General features: G+C 47.8%; 1 protein-coding gene across 2 annotated transcripts in view; it reads right to left on the bottom strand.

Moving 5' to 3' along the window:
- Positions 1 to 380: 380 nt before the first annotated feature.
- LOC119960839 (zinc finger protein 229-like) overlaps positions 381 to 17,377 on the bottom strand; it is a 49,594-nt gene continuing 32,597 nt past the window's right edge. The window contains exons 1-2 of one of the 2 annotated variants that reach the window (XM_038788427.1): positions 3,947 to 3,999; positions 381 to 1,781 (exon numbers count right to left, since the gene is read on the bottom strand). In XM_038788427.1, the coding sequence (XP_038644355.1) occupies positions 381 to 1,670 (1,290 nt within the window). In that variant the 5' untranslated portion in view covers positions 1,671 to 1,781; positions 3,947 to 3,999. Of the gene's footprint in view, positions 1,782 to 3,946; positions 4,000 to 17,377 lie in introns of those variants that run through there. The other variant, XM_038788426.1, reaches the window with a different exon arrangement.

Genomic DNA, 17,377 nt, shown 5'->3' on the forward strand with positions numbered 1-17,377 from the left:
ACAAGTTTCAAGACCCTTAGCCCTGTTGCCTCACGGCACCAATGTCCCAGGTTCAATCCCGGCTCTGGCTCACTGTCCATGTGGAGTTTGCACATTCTCCATGTGTCTGCGTGGGTTTCACCCCCACAATCCAAAGATGTGCAGAGTAGGTGGATTGGACATGCTAAATTGCCCCTTAATTGAAAAAAATGAATTTGGTGCTCTAAATTTAAAACAAAAATTTCAACACACTGTGTATTTAACACAAATCTAATTTATTTGACTTTTAGCCTGAATATTAGCCTCTGTAAATGGGCTGGAGTTTGTTATCAGCAGAAAGAGACCCAAATGAACATGGTTCAGTCCCGAATGTGAGGAACAGCAAAACCCAATCATTATGGTTACTTGTGGCCTCGTTGGTGTCTCAGCAGGTTGGATGAAGTGGTGAATCCCTTCCCACACTTGGTGCAGACGAATGGCCTCTCCCCAGTGTGAATTCGCTGGTGATTCTGCAGAGCGGATGACCAAGTGAATCCCTTCCCACACTCCGAGCAGGTGAATGGTCTCTCCCCAGTGTGAATTCGCTGGTGTGTGGACAGAGTGGATGATTGGGTGAATCTCTTCCCACACTTGGAGCAGGTGAACAGTCTCGCCCCACTGTGAATTCGCTGGTGTTTCTGTAGGGCAGATGACTGAGTGAATCCCTTCCCACACTCCGAGCAGGTGAATGGTCTCTCCCCAGTGTGAACTCGCTGGTGTATGGACAGAGTAGATGACTGAGTGAATCCCTTCCCACACTGGGAGCAGGTAAACGGTCTCTCCCCAGCGTGAACTCGCTGGTGTATGGACAGAGTAGATGACCGAGTGAATCTTTTCCCACACTGGGAGCAGGTGAATGGTCTCTCCCCAGTGTGAACGCGCTGGTGTATGGACAGAGTAGATGACCGAGTGAATCCTTTCCCACACTGGGAGCAGGTGAATGGTCTCTCCCCAGTGTGAATTCGCTGGTGTGTGGACAGAGTGGATGATTGAGTGAATCTCTTCCCACACTTGGAGCAGGTGAACAGTCTCTCCCCAGTGTGAATTCGCTGGTGTTTCTGTAGGGCAGATGACTGAGTGAATCCCTTCTCACACTCCGAGCAGGTGAATGGTCTCTCACCAGTGTGAACTCGCTGGTGATTCAGCAGGTGGGATGAAGTGGTGAATCCCTTCCCACACTCGGAGCAGGTGAATGGTCTCTCCCCAGTGTGAATTCGCTGGTGATTCCGTAGGGCAGATGACTGAGTGAATCCCTTCCCACACTCTGAGCAGGTGAATGGTCTCTCCCCAGTGTGAACTCGCTGGTGTGTGGACAGGTCAGATGACTGAATGAATCCCTTCCCACACTCAGAGCAGGTGAATGGTCTCTCCACAGTGTGAACCCACTGGTGTGTGGTCAGAGCGGATGACTGAGTGAATCCCTTCCCACACTTGGAGCAGATGAATGGTCTCTCCCCAGTGTGAATGCGTCGATGAGTTTCCAGCTGGGATGGGGCAGTGAATCCTTTCCCACAGTCCGCACATTTCCACGGTTTCTCCTCAGTGTGACTGCATTTGTGTCTTGTGAGGCCTGATGATCGAGCAAATCCTCGTCCACACACACAACACGTGTACGGTTTCTCCCCACTGTGAACGATTCTTTTTCCTTCCATGTTCAAAGAACGATGACATTCAGGATATTACAAATTGAGGACTCTGTCAGATCCTGACGTGATGCTTGGTTTGAAGCACTTTGAAGCCTCCCCTTCGAACACCCTGTGAAACTGATTTAAAACAGAAAATAGGGAGTGAGAGAGAACCCACAAAAACACAAAGGCAGGTTGTGAAATTGAGCTGAATGAATCTGGTCATTTGTGGGGACGGCACTGGGAAAAAGAGACCATGAAAACTGCTGGATTGTTATAAAAACACAACTGGCCTCTTTGGGAGGAGAGAGAAAGAGGTGAAGAGGGATTTTGTATATCTACAAGACATATTAAGAGAGTAGTTGGTAAAGCAAATTCAATTTGAGCTTCATAAACAGAAATATTGATACTGAAATTATGCTTCTGGTGGCACAGTGCTTAGCACTGCTACCTCACAGTGCCAGGGACCCGGGTTCAATTCGAGTCTCGGGTGACTGTGTCTGGAGTTTTCAATTTCTCCCCATGTCTGCGCGGGTTTCCTCTGGTTTCCTCCCACAGTTCAAAGATGTGCAGGTTAGGTGGATTGGCCATGTTAAATTGCCCCTCAGTGTCGAAAGGTTAATTGGGGTCACTGGGTTCCAGGGACAGGGTGGAGGGGTGGGCTTAAGCTTAAGGAGGGTGCTCTTTCCAAAGGCCAGTGCAGACCCGATGGGCTGAATGGCATCCTTCTGCACTGTAGGAATTCTATGAAGCTCACCACACTTCAGGAAGGGTGTGAAGAGGGCAGCACGGTGGTACAGAACGTTAGCCTTGCTGCTTCACGGTGCCGAGGTCCCAGGTTCGATCCCGGCTCTGGGTCACTGTCCATGTGGAGTTTGCACATTCTCCCCGTGTTTGCGTGGGTTTCACCCCCACAACCCAAAGATGTGCAGATTAGGTGGATTGGCCACGCTAAATTGCCCCTTAATTGGAAAAAATGAATTGGGTACTCTAAAAAAATTTTTTAAAAAGTAAGTATGTTGCGGTTCTTGAAGACGGTGCAGAGGAGATTTACCAGAATGGTTCCAGCAAAGGAGGTTTTTTTTAAATATATAAATTTAGATTACCCAATTATTTTTTCCAATTAAGGGGCAATTTAGTGTGACCAATCCACCTACTCTGCACATTTTTGGGTTGTGGGGGCGAAACCCATGCAGACACAGGGAGAATGTGCAAACTCCACACAGACAGTGAACCAGAGCCGGGATCGAACCTGGGAACTCAGTGCGTGAGGCAGCTGTGCTAACCACGAGGCCACTGTGCTGCCCTCCAGCAAAGGAGTTTATGGGGAGATTTGATTCAGATTATGCCGGATTTCCATCGGGTGGACAAAGAAACTCTGTTTCCATTCACTGATCGTACAAGCAGTCATGACACAGATTTAAAGTTTTGGGTAAAACCTGGATTGAACTATACAAGATCTTGAGGGGTCTTGACAGGGTGGATGTGGAGAGGATGTTTCCTCTTGTGGGAGAATCTAGAAGAAGGGGGTCACTGTTGCAAAATAAGGGATCACTCATTTCAGATGGAGATGAGTATTTTTTATTCTCTTGAGGGTTGTAAGACTTTGGAACTCCCATCCTTAAAAGGCAGTGGAAGCAGAGTCCTTGAATATTTTAATGCAGAGCTGGATAGATTCTTGATGAGCAAGAGGGTGAAAGGTCATGAGGGGAAGGCAGGAATGTGAAGTTGAGTTTAGAATGAGATCAGCCGCAATCTTATTGAATGCTGAGCAGGCTCGAGGGGCTGAGTGGCCTGTTCCTAGTTTGTATGTACAAGGTACAGGAGATATGAGGTGATATGAGATATGTTTTTACACAGCGACCAGCAATGGCCTGAAACGTGCTGCATATGAGGGAGTTTGAAAATAGTCACAATGAATCATTTAATTTCAAAAGGAAATTGGATAGACATCTGAGGGAAATAAACCTGCGAGGATACAGGGATGGAGCTGGAGAATGGCACTGACTGGATTGCTCCAGAGAGCTAGCATGGATTCAATGGGCCGAATGCCCTTCTCTGTGCCATCATGTCTCTGACTCTTTTGTGTAATCTAGTTTTGTAATTTAACCCCTGGGGGTTCAGATATCACTCAGGTAAATCTGTGCTCCACTCCCTCCGAGGCCATTCTATCCTTCCTCAGGTTTGTTGCCCAGAACTGAACACAGTTCTCCAGGTTTGGTCTGACCAGGGTTTGTGAATCTCGGGGCTTTTCCAGTCACACTGAGACCTGAAATCTTCCCTCACAGACAGAACAGACAAACCTTTTACCTTCCACACCCAGATGCTGCTGAAATTCAGGTTCTGATGAATCGAGTGACTCTGCCAGATTGCGATGTGACGTTTGGTTTGAGTTTCCCGTCTGTTAAACCTCCACTTCCAGTATCCTGTAAATTTACAGAAACCTCACTGTCAGTTTAGGATAGAAATGCCCAACATTCTCTCCTCGCCAACTCTGATTAAATGTATTCCTGGAGGTTTGATCACATTACCTGCCCCCATCCTCCAGCCATTAATCGGTCAACACATCCATCCTTGTGACACACTGCCTTCCTCGGCCAATTGGGAAGCAAAAGGACTCCTTACTTACAGGACAGTGTTTGACTGTCAGCCAAGCAACCTTTATGCCATTTTCAATATTTTAAATCCACTGAAGAGAAATATTCAAATTTTTTTTTAAACTGTCCTAATGATTTTCCAGAGACCCAGGTATGAATCTCACCAGAGCAGGGAGTGGAGTTGGTGCGAATTCGAGGAGGAGGAGTTTTGGAACAGCAAGTATAAATAACTTACCTCGGGGATTCACGGCCTAGTCGGCTAGGAGCAGAGTTGGCCCGAATCCTGGGAGGAGCAGCTTCGGAACAATTTACCTGCTGGGTTTCGGGGACTGGGAATAAAAACTGAAATGTGAGTAAAGCTGATTGGCCGGTTGGGAATCGGTTCTAAATTTGGGAAATCTGGAGTAATAAACTAAGTCGACGAGTGCCGGGGGAGGCGAGTGACGGGGGAGGCGAGTGACGGGGGAGGCGAGTGACAGGGGAGGCGAGTGACGGGGGAGGCGAGTGACGGGGAGGGGAGTGACGGGGAGGGGAGTGACGGGGAGATTGTTGTTTGTATCTATATGAACGATTTGGATGAGAATGTACAAGGAATGATCAGCAAATTTTCAGATGACACTAAAATAGGTGGTATTGTAGACAATGAAGATGGTTATCAAAAATTGTAGCAGGATCTTGATCAGCTGGGAAAGTGGGCCGAGAAATGGCAAATGGTGTTCAATACAGATAAGTGTGAGGTGTTGCATTTCGGAAAATTAAATCAAAGTGAAACGTCACCATGAATGGTAGGATATTAGGGAGTATAGAACAGAGGGACCATGGAGTTCAGGTGCACGGTTCTCTAAAGGTGGAGTCACAGGTAGATAGGGCAATGAAGAAGACTTTTGGCGTGCTGGCCTTCAGTCAGGGCACTGAGTGTAGAAGTTGGGAAGTTAAGTTGCAGTTGGACAAGATGTCATGAGGCCGCACCTGGAGGATTGTGTTCGGTTTTGGTCGCCTTGCTATATGAAAGGGACTGAATTACAGGGAGAGATCCGACAGGCTCGGACCATTTACTTTGGAGCATACGAGACTGAGGGGTGATCTTATAGAGGTATACAAGATCATGAGAGGCATGAACAGGATGAATGCACTCGGTCTTTTTTCTCAGAGTTGGGGAATCGAGAACTTGAGGGCACAGGTTTAAGTTAAGAGGGGAAAGAATTATTGGGAACCTAAGGAGCAACAATTTTGCACAGAGGGTGGTATATATGTGGAATGAGCTGCCGGAGGAAGTGGTAGAGGCAGGGGCATTGACAACATTGAAAAGGCATTTAGACAGATACATGAATAGGAAAGGTTCAGAGGGATATGGGCCAAATACAGGCCAATGGGATTGGCTTAGATGAACTTTTTGGTTGGCATGGACCAGTTTAGGCCGAAGGGCCTGTCTCCGTGCTGTAGATTCTATGAACCCCAAGTCTCTTTCGACACCCACTGTACTGAACCTCTTTCCATTTAGAAAGTACTCAGTTCGATCCTTTTTTGGTTCAAAACAGATAACCTCACTTGCTTACATTGCTACAGTATTGCCCATTCACCTCGTCTGTCAATATCTCCTTACAATTTTGTGCTATCAAATCACCCCTAAACATCTTGAAATTGTGTCTCCTTGTGATTGATCTTTCAACTGAGGGGAACAGCTGCTCCCTATCCACCCTGTCCATGCCCCTCATGTCCACCTCGATCAGGTCGCCCCTCAGCCTTTTGCTCCAACAAAAACAACCCAAGCCTATCCAACCTCTCCTCATAACTTATGTTCCATCCCAGACAACATCCTGGTGATTCGCCTCTGCACCCCCTCCAATGCAATCACATCCTTCCTAGAATTGCACACAGTACTCCAGCTGTGGCCTCACAAAAGTTCAATACAACTCCAACATGACCTCCTTGCTTTTGCAATCTATGCCTCAATTTGATAAAGTGTCCCGTATGTCTTTTTCACCACCCTATTAACCTGCCCTTCTACCTTCAGAGATCTATGGACAAACACGCCAAGGTCCCTTTGTTCCTCACACTTCCCAATGTCATACCATTAATTGAATGCTTCCTTGTCAAATTACTCCTTCCAAAGTGAATCACCTCAGACTTTTCAGGGTTAAATTACATCTGCCACTTTTCTGCCCATTTGACCATCCCGTCTGTATCTTCCTGTAACCCAAGACACTCAACCTCACTGTTAACCACCCGGCCAAGCTGTGTGTCATCCACAAAGCACTGATCCTACCCTCCACATGGTCATCTATGTTGTTTATATAAATAATGAATAATCGGGGACCCAGCACAGATCCCTGTGGTATGCCACTGGCTTCCAGTCACTGAAGCAGCTGTCTGTCATCACCCTCTGTCTGCAACAGCTATGCCAATTTTCAATTCACCTCATCAAATTACCCTGTATCCCATGTGCATTTTCTTTCTTTTTCTGGGTCTGTACTCATTGGAGTTTAGAAGGATGAGAGTGGATTTTATTGAAACTTACAGGATACTGAGAGGCCTGGATAGAGTGGACGTGGAAAGGATGTTTCCACTAGTAGGAGAAACTAGAACCCGAGGGCACAGCCTCAGACTGAAGGGGACATCCTTTAAAACTGAGATGAGGAAGAATTTCTTCAGCCAGAGGATGGTGAATCTATGAAACTCATGGCCGCAGAAGGCTGTGGAGGCCAAATCAGAGTGTCTTCAAGACAGTGATAGATAGGTTCTTGATTAACAAGGGGACCTGGTGTATGGGGAGAACGCAGGAGAATGAGGATGAGAAACATATCAGCCATGATTGAATAGTGGAGCAGACTCGACGGGTCGAATGGCCTAAATCTGCTCCTGTGTCTTTGGTCTTTCAAGTCTCCCATTGTGATCATGTCAAAGGCTTGCTGAAGTCCATGTAAACCACATCAACTGCACTGCCTTCATCTACACACCTGGTGACATGCTCAAACAATTCAATCAAATTTGTTAGGCATGACCTCCCTCTGAAAGTCATGCTGACTATTCCTGATCAAACCTTGCCTCTCCAAGTGGAGAAAGATTCTCTCCTTCAGAATTTTATCCAATAGTTTCCCGACTACCGACGTGAGACTCACGGGCCTGCAATTCCCTGGCTTATCTCTACAACCTTTCTTAAACAGTGGGACCACATTAGCTGGTCTCCAGTCCTCTGGCAATTCCCCCGTGGCCAGAAAGGAATAAAAAATTTGGATCAGAGTCCCTGCAATCTCCTCCCTCATCTCCCACAGTATCCTGGGACACAATTCATCCAGACCTGGAGATTTGTCCACTTTTGAACCTGCCAACACCTCCAATATGTTTTTCATATATGGAACTGTATACCAGGAACAATACTTTTCACTGTACCTCAGTACATGCGTCAATAAATCTAAAATAATCTAAACCCCAGTCTCTGCCATCTGTTGGTTGCCAATCCTCTATCTAAACTAATAGATTACCTCTCAACTCCATAGGATCTTACTTGTTTATAACCTTTTGTGACACCTTATAACCTTTTGTGACACCTTATCAAAGTATTCTGGAAGTACAAATACATTGACAGTACCATTATCCACTTGGCTGGTTACATCTTCCAAGAACTCCAACAAATGAGGCAAAGATGATTTACCCTTCACAAAACCACGCTGACTCTGATGGATTGCGGATTGACTTTCCAAAAGGACCAGTTACTACTTCCTCATTAATGGATTCCAACAGTCTCCCAACAACAGGCGTTAAACTAACCAGTTTACTGCCTACTTTCTGATTTTTGACCTAATCCAGTGACATTGAAGATTTCAATGACCCTCAGTCACCATCATTGAGATTAACTTTAAATTCCAGATTTTATTAATCGAATGGATTGGAGCCCATGGCCCCAGAACATTTTCGTGTCTCTTTGGGTGACTAACGCAGTGACATTGTCACTGGGTCAGTGTCTCCCCCCCCTGGTCTCTATGAGGTTGTTTGTCGAGAGAAGCCGGAAGTAACGGAGAGTGGAGAATGTTCATTGTTCGGCTCTGGGGACGGACTGGGGATTTGTAAACCCCGCCCCGCGACACTGACCTCTCACCTGACACCTTCCCAGGCCTCGAGAATGATTGACGGCAGGAGCGGACCAATAGACAATAGGGGGCGGGTCCGGAGTGGCCAGTCCTCCAACCAATCAGCGTGAATGAGGGGGCGGGACTGGGGTGAGTGAAGCATGCGCAGTGTGGTTATTGGCGAGGCAGAAAAGATTCTTGCCCAGATGCACAATTCGAGAAGGTGGGACCGAGGGAAAGCTGGATCATTCAGGTCGTTAGACACGCTTCGTAAACATGTTATATAAATCGAAAATCATGAAAAATAGCCTACCGGTAGCCGAGGACCTGAGCGGGGGTTGCAGCTTTCTCACACACGTAACTATGCAGCCACCATCTTTATTTGGCACTGGCAGCAGTGCGCATGCGCTATCGCCTCCCCAGTGTGGAGCGAGTCGGTGCGCATGCGCAGTCCCAATCTAATTGGGGCAACGTATTTGAAGTGTTTCTTCATGACAGAATGTTCATCAAAATGTTTCAATCTGAGTTACAAATTCTTATTTATGAGACAGAACGATGATATAAGTCCAGGGCTGTGACGATAATTGGTGTTTATATTGTGCTTTGAACAGAATCCAACCTGATGAGACACCAGCGATATCACAAGTAATTACAGTGAGTGGACAATCTGATCAGCTGCCTCTGCTGCTTCCCTCCCTTCCACTAGCTCCACTGGGCCAAACTGTCACTAAAAATCCCCCTGGTCTGAGTGTGAACTCACATCTATCTCCAGGTTCTCTCCTATCTCCTGTCATGTTTTGTTCAATCTCATCTTGTTTATGAGGCCTGACTTCTGCACCCTTGACCCTATTCTCATTAAACCACTGACCATCCAACTTCCCCACATTAACTGATATTGTTAACAGTTCTCTCTCTCTCTTCTGGTTTTGCCCGTCACTTTCAAATACACCATCCTCACCCTTCCTGAGAAAACAACCCTTGACGCTCAACTTCCTTGCAAATGGCCACCCCCTCTCCAACCTCCCTTTCCTCTCCGACATGGAATTCCCCAAGGATCTATCCTTGGCCCCTCCCATTTCTCATCGACATGATGGCACTACAATCCATAGAATCCTTACAGTGTGGAAGGAGCCCATTCGGCCCATCGGGTTAGCACTGTACATCTGAAAGAGCACCCTAGCTAGGCTCACTACCCCACCCTATCCCCATAACACGACTTAACCTGCACATCTTTGGACTGTGGGAGCACCCGGAGGAAACCCACACAGATTTGGGGAGAATGCACAAACTCCGTACTGACAGTCATCCAAGGCCAGGTCCCTGGTGCTGTGAGGCAGCAGTGCTATCCACTATCCCGCCGTCCAAAAACACTATTAGTTTTTACATGGACACTGACGACACCCAGCTCTACCTCACCCCCATCCCTCTCCATTCCTCCACTGTTACTAAATTATCAAACTGCTTATCCCACATCCACTGGATGAACAGAAATTTCCTCCAATTAAAAATTGGGAACACCTAAGCCACCACCACCTCAAATCCCATTCCCTAACTCCCGAGTCCATCCCTCTCCCTGGGAATCATCTGAGGCTGAACAACACTCTTCACAATCTCCGTGTCAGATTTAAATCCGAGACGAGTTTCTTATCATATATCTGCACCATCGCAAACACCACGTAGTTCCACCTCTGTAACGTTACTGTCTCCAGCCTACCCCAGCTTGTCTGCTGCTGAAATCCTCATTCATACCCACGTCAACTTGAGATTTGACTATTCAATGTATTCCTGACTTGCCTCTCACGTTAAGTCTGCTTCCCAGCTGGAAACCTGAAATCATCCAAAACTCTGCTGCTCATCTGCTTTCTCACCCCAAATTTATTTCATTTTTATTAATTTTGCCACTTAAGGGGCAATTTAGCATGGCCAATCCACCTACCCTGCACATCTTTTGAGTTGTGGGGGTGAGACCCACACAGACACAGGGTGAATGTGTAAACTCCAAATGGACAATGACCCCGGGCCGGGATTGAACCCGGGTCCCCAGCACTGTGAGGCAGCAGTGAAAAAAAAAATGAAATGAAAATCGCTTATTGTCACGAGTAGGCTTCAATGAAGTTACTGTGAAAAGCCCCTAGTCGCCACATTCCGGCACCTGTCTGGGAAGGCTGGTACGGGAATCGAACCGTGCTGCTGGCCTGCTTGGTCTGCTTTAAAAGCCAGCGATTTAGCTGAGTGAGCTAAATCAGCCCAGTGCTGACCACTGAGCCACCGTGCCGCCCTTTTCTCACCCCAAGTTGAGGGGAGAATATGGTGTAGTGAGCATGCCTCTGGACTGGTTATCCAGAGGCTCAGGCGAATGATCTGGGGACATCGGTTTAAATCTCAGCAGGCTGACATGGTATGGAAGTGTGTAGAACATATTCCAGAGTTTAGGGTCGAGGAAACCGAAGGAGCAGGGCCACCAATGGTGCACAATTGAAATGGAGGGCAAGAGGGGCCACAATTAGCGGAGGAAGGTGGGTTGTGTAAATAGTGTGCAAGTTAAGACATGGGGCAACAGAATTTTGAATGACCACAATTTTATAGATGGGAGAATGTGGCAGAGCCGTCAGGAGTATATTAGAATTGTCAACTCTGGAGGTAATCCATAGTATGTACTATGTTTTCAGGTATGGAACGATCTGCCTGGACTATACACAGAACAATACTTTTCACTGTACCTCGGTACACGTGACAATAAATCCAAATCCAAGAATCATAACAGAATGCAGCAAACCTGCACACAGGGGAACTTGGACAGCCAGCACGGGGACCAACCCTGTAACCCTGGCGTTATTAGCACCACACTCTCACCATTCTCGGTTCACTGAATCGTCCACCCTGCAGAATGGCCACCATCAGGGTTAGAAATCTTTCTATATTTCCGATTACTATCTCATTGTGCCTTGCATCCCTTTGGCCATTTAATCTGTCCTGCATTTCACAGACCTCTCATAGCCTACTTGTGACAATAATAATGATGATTATTATTATTATTACACAATCAAGTTCAGGTCAGATTCTTGACTCGAGCATTAAAAGACCCCTGGGTAGAAAGAACCACTGGCTTATGTACAATAATAATAATAATCTTTATTATTGTCACAAGTAAGCTTACATTACACTTCAATTAAGTAACTCTGAAAATACCCTGTGTAACCACACTCGGGCACCTGTTCGGGTACACGGAGGAAGAATTCAGAAAGTCCAAATTACCAGAAGGAAAGGTTTACTTGGGTATCTGTATAATTTGGTTCTTAATTTTATTGATTCCTGCCTCAGCGCACCCATTCGCCACATGACAGCAAAACAGTTCACTGTTTTTAACTTTCAATGACAGTGTTTATACCCAGTATCCCCTGCGGTGGGGAACGTCCTCTATTCTCACCACGGGAGAGCAGTGCGCAAGCGCAGTACCGCCCGGTGTCCGGAGCATGCGCAGTGATAGCGATGGTAAGTCTCTTGTCTGTTGTATCACCAAACTGGTGAAGATGTGGAATGCAGAGGGAGTGATGGATGGATGTGGAGGGTTTCTAAACACCTGGTGAATGCCACAAACCCTGAATATGAACTTGCGAGCTCATTTGCAGCTCCAGTCTTTATCCCCCAAAAAGCCCAAGGTTAACTGCTGATTTAATAGGGAGAGTGTTTGCGCCGAGTTTTGGACATGTAAAATATGGTGGGCAGGGCTTCAGTGCCTGTTCCCACCCGGGTCCTAGCGCCTGACAAAAACATAAATTTATTACTTCTGCCACTCGTGGTTAACGAAGGTAGACGTTCATCTGTTTCCATAGCGAGTAATTCCTAGATCTGGTCGCTCGTCCGTTACATGGGTTTTTAACTTGAGAGGCTCCCACGCAACACGTGGCTGACCAGGACTCTCTCCCACTCTTACCGTCAGATATTGGTGCATTTGGAAGTTGACATACTCAACCTGTTTGACCGGGTTATGAACACACTTTCCTTGGCCATCAAGTCCTGGGGTAGGATTCGAATCCCGAGATTCTGGCTCAGAGGCAACCACACTGCTGCACAAGACCCCCCTACCCGCTCGTCAGTCTAATCTTTATTGCCACAAGTAGGCTCACACTAACATTGCAATGAAGTTACTGTGTAAAACCTCAAGTCACCACACTAGTTCGGGGACAAAGAGGGAGAATTCAGAATGTCCAAATTACCTAACAGCACGTCTTTCGGGACCAAAATTAACCAAAGAGTGAGGAGCAATGCCTTCAGGTAACTATGATGTGGAGATGCCGGCGTTGGACTGGGGTGAGCACAGTAAGAAGTCTTACAACACCAGGTTAAAGTCCAACAGGTTTGTTTCAAACACGAGCTTTCGGAGCACGGCTCCTTCTTCAGGTGAATGAACCTGAAGAAGGAGCCGTGCTCCGAAAGCTCGTGTTTGAAACAAACCTGTTGGACTTTAACCTGGTGTTGTAAGACTTCTTACTGTGTTCAGGTAACTATACAGGGACTGCAACATTTCACATTGAATAAATACTTGACGCATGGACTTGTCAAGGCTAAAAACATCACCTGCAACCTGATGAACGGTCGCACAGTCATTAGCACTGATACGTCACAGTGCCGGGTTCAATTTCCAGCTTGGATCACTGTCTGTGCAGACTCTGCACGTTCTCCCCATGTCTGCGTGGGTTTCTTCGGGTGCTCCAGTTTCCTCCCACAAGTCCCGAAAGACGTGATTGTTGGTGAATTGGACATTCTGAATTCTCCCTCTGTGTACCCGAACAGGCGTCAGAATGTGGAGACTAGGGGCTTTTCATAGCAACTTCATTGTTGTGTTAATATAAGCCTACTTGTGACAGTAAAGATTATTTTTTTAAACGTTAAAATTAAATAAAAATACTTTACTACTGTAGTTAATGAATGGTGACTATAGTTCCTACAATGCACCGCGGCCCGGAAACCGCTCTATCCAACTGGCTCATTGCGCAGGCGCTGAGTGCGCATGCTCCAGGGTCAGCCGGCCGCGGGGCATTCTGGGTGGCTTCTCTGTTCCGTGTCGGAGGGAACCGGGAAGAGGTGGTGCAAATGGGCTTCAATAAACTGGTAAGGATATGGAATCCCAGGGGGAGTGATCGAGCCAGCTCTGGGCGGGGAGAGTTTCTCATCACCCGAGTGAAGTCCGCTAACCCTAAATAAGACCCTGCGGTCGCGAGTTTGTGGCTCTGGATCCTGTTCCTGGGATCAGACCCGGGTGAACGGCCGCCATGTTGGTTCAACGAGGAGAAGAGCGCATGCGCTGGCGTCAGGGTGACGAAGAGAGAATGGGCAGGACTTTTGGATCTCTTTTCCAACTGGGTCCTAGTGTCCCTCCTACAGTAATTCAGATTAGTTTAAAATTGTTAATTAGCGGCACTGTGGTTGGCACTGCTGCCTCACAGAGACCCGGAATCGATTCATTGGTTGGGTGGCTGTCATTGTGAAGTTTGCACATTCTCCCTGTGTGGATTTCTTCCGGTGCTCTGCTGTCCTCCCACAACCCAAATATCTGCAGGTTAGGTGAAAAATAGAATGGAAATCACTTATTGTCACAAGTAGGCTTCAAATGAAGTTACTGTGAAAAGCCCCTGGTCGTCACATTCCGGCACCTGTTCGGGGAGGCTGGTACGGGAATTGAACCGTGCTGCTGGCCTGCCTTGGCCTCCTTTAAAAGCCTGCAATTTAACCCTGTGCCAAACCAGCCCCATGTGGGGTTATGGGGATAGGGTGGGGGTGTGGGCTTAATCGATCCTGTGTCCTCAGTGCCATGAGGCACATTTTAAACCACCATCCCCTTGCTTTCCTTTGTTTTTGTTGGGATTTTGCTTTCTTTTACTTTGATTGGGTGGCACGGTACAACGGTGGTTAGCACAGTTACTTCACAGCTCCAATGTCCCAGGTTCGATTCCAGGCTTGGTCACTGTCTGTGTGGAGTTTGCACGTTCTCCGTTTGTCAGTCCAGAGTTGTGCAGGTTAGGCGGATTGGCCATGACAAAGAGCCCTTGGTATCAAAAAAAATGTTAGATGGGGTTACGGGAATAGGGTGGGGTGTACTTTCCAGGGGCCGGTGCAGACTCGTTGGGCCTAATGGCCTCCTTCTGCACTGTAAATTCTATGATGATCTGTGATGATATTTGGGCAAACAAGAGATGAAAGAATATTCCACAGAAATTAGAATTATTTGCTCTGAATTTCTATCCTGGAATGAAAGTGATACTGACATTGTCAACTCCTTTTACAGTGGATTGGAAGGAGAGGATTTGACACATTCATCATGGTCTGACTATCATCAGCCTTTGAATGTGGAAGGAGAAATGTTTGTCTGTTCTGCCTGTGGGAAAGGATCTGAAACATCATTGTGACTGGACAAGCACACACCCGAGTGAGAGTGTTTCAGTGAACTGACTGTGGAAAGAGCTTTAACAGTTACACAGCCTGAAAAAACATTGCACCGTTTACAGTAAGGAGAGACCGTACATGTGTTCTGTGTGTAGAGGAGGCTTCAACTGATTATCCAGCCTGTTTTTTATTTGTTCATTGGATGTGGGCATCGCGAGTTGTCAAAGCATTTATTGCCCATCCCTGAGGGCATTTAAGAATCAACCGCATTGCTATGGATTTGGAGTCATACGTAGGCCAGACCTGAGGACATCAGTGACCCAGATGGGTTTTTACAACCAATGGTAATGATTTGATGGTCATCATTAGAATTTGAATTCCATATCCTTATGGAATTCAAATTTCACCATTTGACGCGGTGGGATTCGAACCTGGGTCCCCAGACCATTACCCTGGGTCTCTAGATTATTAGTCCAGTGACAATACCCCTACGCCACTGCCTTGGTAGCACAAGGACACCGGCATCATGGGGAAACCGTGGAAATGAGGGGACTGTGGGAAGGGATTCAGATCCCCCATCAGGGCTGGAAATTCATCGACGTAGTCACACCAGGGAGAGGACTTTCAACTGCTCCGACTGTGGGAAAAGCTATAAGAATGCTGGGGGTCTAATTAATCATCAACGTGTTCACACGAGAGAGAAGCTGTTCACCTGCTCCACCTGTGGAAAGGAATTCACCTGGGAGTCCAGTCTGATGACACATCAGCGAGTTCACACTGGAGAGAAACCCTACGCTTGTTCTCAGTGTGGGAAGAGCTTCCGGTGTTCATCCAACCTCACTGAACATCTACGGGTTCACACTGGGGAGAGACCATTCCACTGCTCTGAGTGCGGGCAGAGATTCACTTGTTCTTCCCACCTCACTGATCACAAGCGTGTCCACACTGGTGAGAGGCCATTTGTCTGCTCCGTGTGTGGAAAGGGATTTATTAGATCAACATTGCTTCTTAGTCACCAGCAAGTTCACACTGAAGAGAAAGCATTCACCTGCACTGAGTGTGGGAAGAGTTTCACTCGTCCATCGAATCTTGGGAATCACCAGCGAGTTCACACTGGGGAGAAACCCTTTACCTGCACTCAGTGTGGGAAGGGATTCGCTACAAAATCACAGCTTCACACTGATGAGAGACCTTTTCAATGTTCTGACTGTGAGAAGAGCTTTAAAAGCAGAAGGGATTTGATGAACCACCAGCGAATCCATTCTGGGGAGAAGCCGTTCACCTGCCCCGTGTGTGGCAGAGGATTCACTCAGCCATCCGCTCGTCTGAAACACCAGAGAGTTCACATGTGATTACAGGGATTGGATTCCTACACCCAAGAATGGACCATGTTCATTCTGACAGTTCTGATTTATTTCCTATTGATGTTCAACCCCAGCCCAGTTAAAGGGATTAATAGAGTGGACATGAATTGCACTAAACACAGTGTTCACCTCGATGGGTGAGGAGCTGTGGAGGGTGGCGGAGGTGAACAAAGGGCCCAGAGCCAAGACGCAGGACCTGGAGAGCAGGCCGAGAAAGCTAAATTTGAGAATTGTGGGCCTGCCCAAGGGGGTGGAGGGCCTGAGGCCGGCTGAGTACTTTGTGAGGATGTTTGAGGAGTTGATGAGGGAGGGGCAAGATGCCTCCCACTACGAGTTGGGCAGGGCACATCGGTCGCTCAGGCCGAAGCCTAAAGCGAATGAGCCACCAAGGGCAGGTATTCTGCTTCCACAGCGACCACATGAAGGAGAGGGTTTTGAGCTGGGCAAAGCAGAGGCGAGGTGTGGGAAGACGCTGGCATATGAACATACCAAGACCTGATGACGGAGCTGCAGATAAGGCGGGTGGCCTTTCGCGGGGAGAAGGCGGCATTGTATGGCAGCGGAGTGAGATTCAGAGTAGTCTAACCTGCACGTTGAGAGTGACTCACAATGGACTTCCGGTGGCGGCGATGACGTAGGAAGCTGCACATTTGGGAGCTCCCGTTTTAAACGGACTTTTCGGCTCTTTTTAGAGCCCAAAATGGAAATTTTTCGACGTCTCCCGGTGGGAGAAGGTGTGCTGATCGACTTTCACTGCAGTCCATGACTCGAACTCGGAGTGGAAAGGGGGAAAAAACGGCAGCAGCTCCCCAGAAAAAACGGGGGAAGGAATCCAAGATGGCGGCCGGCGGAGCTCCAGAGGAATGGGAACAGTGGGCCCAGGAGCAACAAGCTGCTCTCCTGCTCTGCTTTACAGACTTCAAGGCTGAGGTACTGAGCTCTCTGCAGGAAACGAACAGAAGGCTGTCGGAGATTCAGACGACCCAGGGTGCTGCCATCAAGGAGTTGCAGACGCAGGCCACTGAACGAGAGGAGGAGGCCGTGGTGCTCGTGAGTAAGGTGGAGGGGCACGAGGCACTCCACAAGAAGTGGCAGGAACGCTTCGAGGAGCTTGATCACCGCATGAGGCGGAAAAACCTGCGGATCTTGGGCCTTGCGGAGGGGCTGGAGGGGTCAGACCTGACAACCTACGTGGCTACAATGCTGAACTCGCTAGTGGGGGCCGGGTCTTTCTATCTGCCCTTGGAGCTGGAGGAAGCACACAGGGTACTGGCCAGGAGGCCTAAGGAGGATGAATCCCCGCGTGCGGTGCTGGTGAGGTT

Source organism: Scyliorhinus canicula, unplaced genomic scaffold, assembly GCF_902713615.1.
Source record: "Scyliorhinus canicula unplaced genomic scaffold, sScyCan1.1, whole genome shotgun sequence".
In the NCBI taxonomy this organism is placed as follows: Eukaryota; Metazoa; Chordata; class Chondrichthyes; order Carcharhiniformes; family Scyliorhinidae; genus Scyliorhinus; species Scyliorhinus canicula.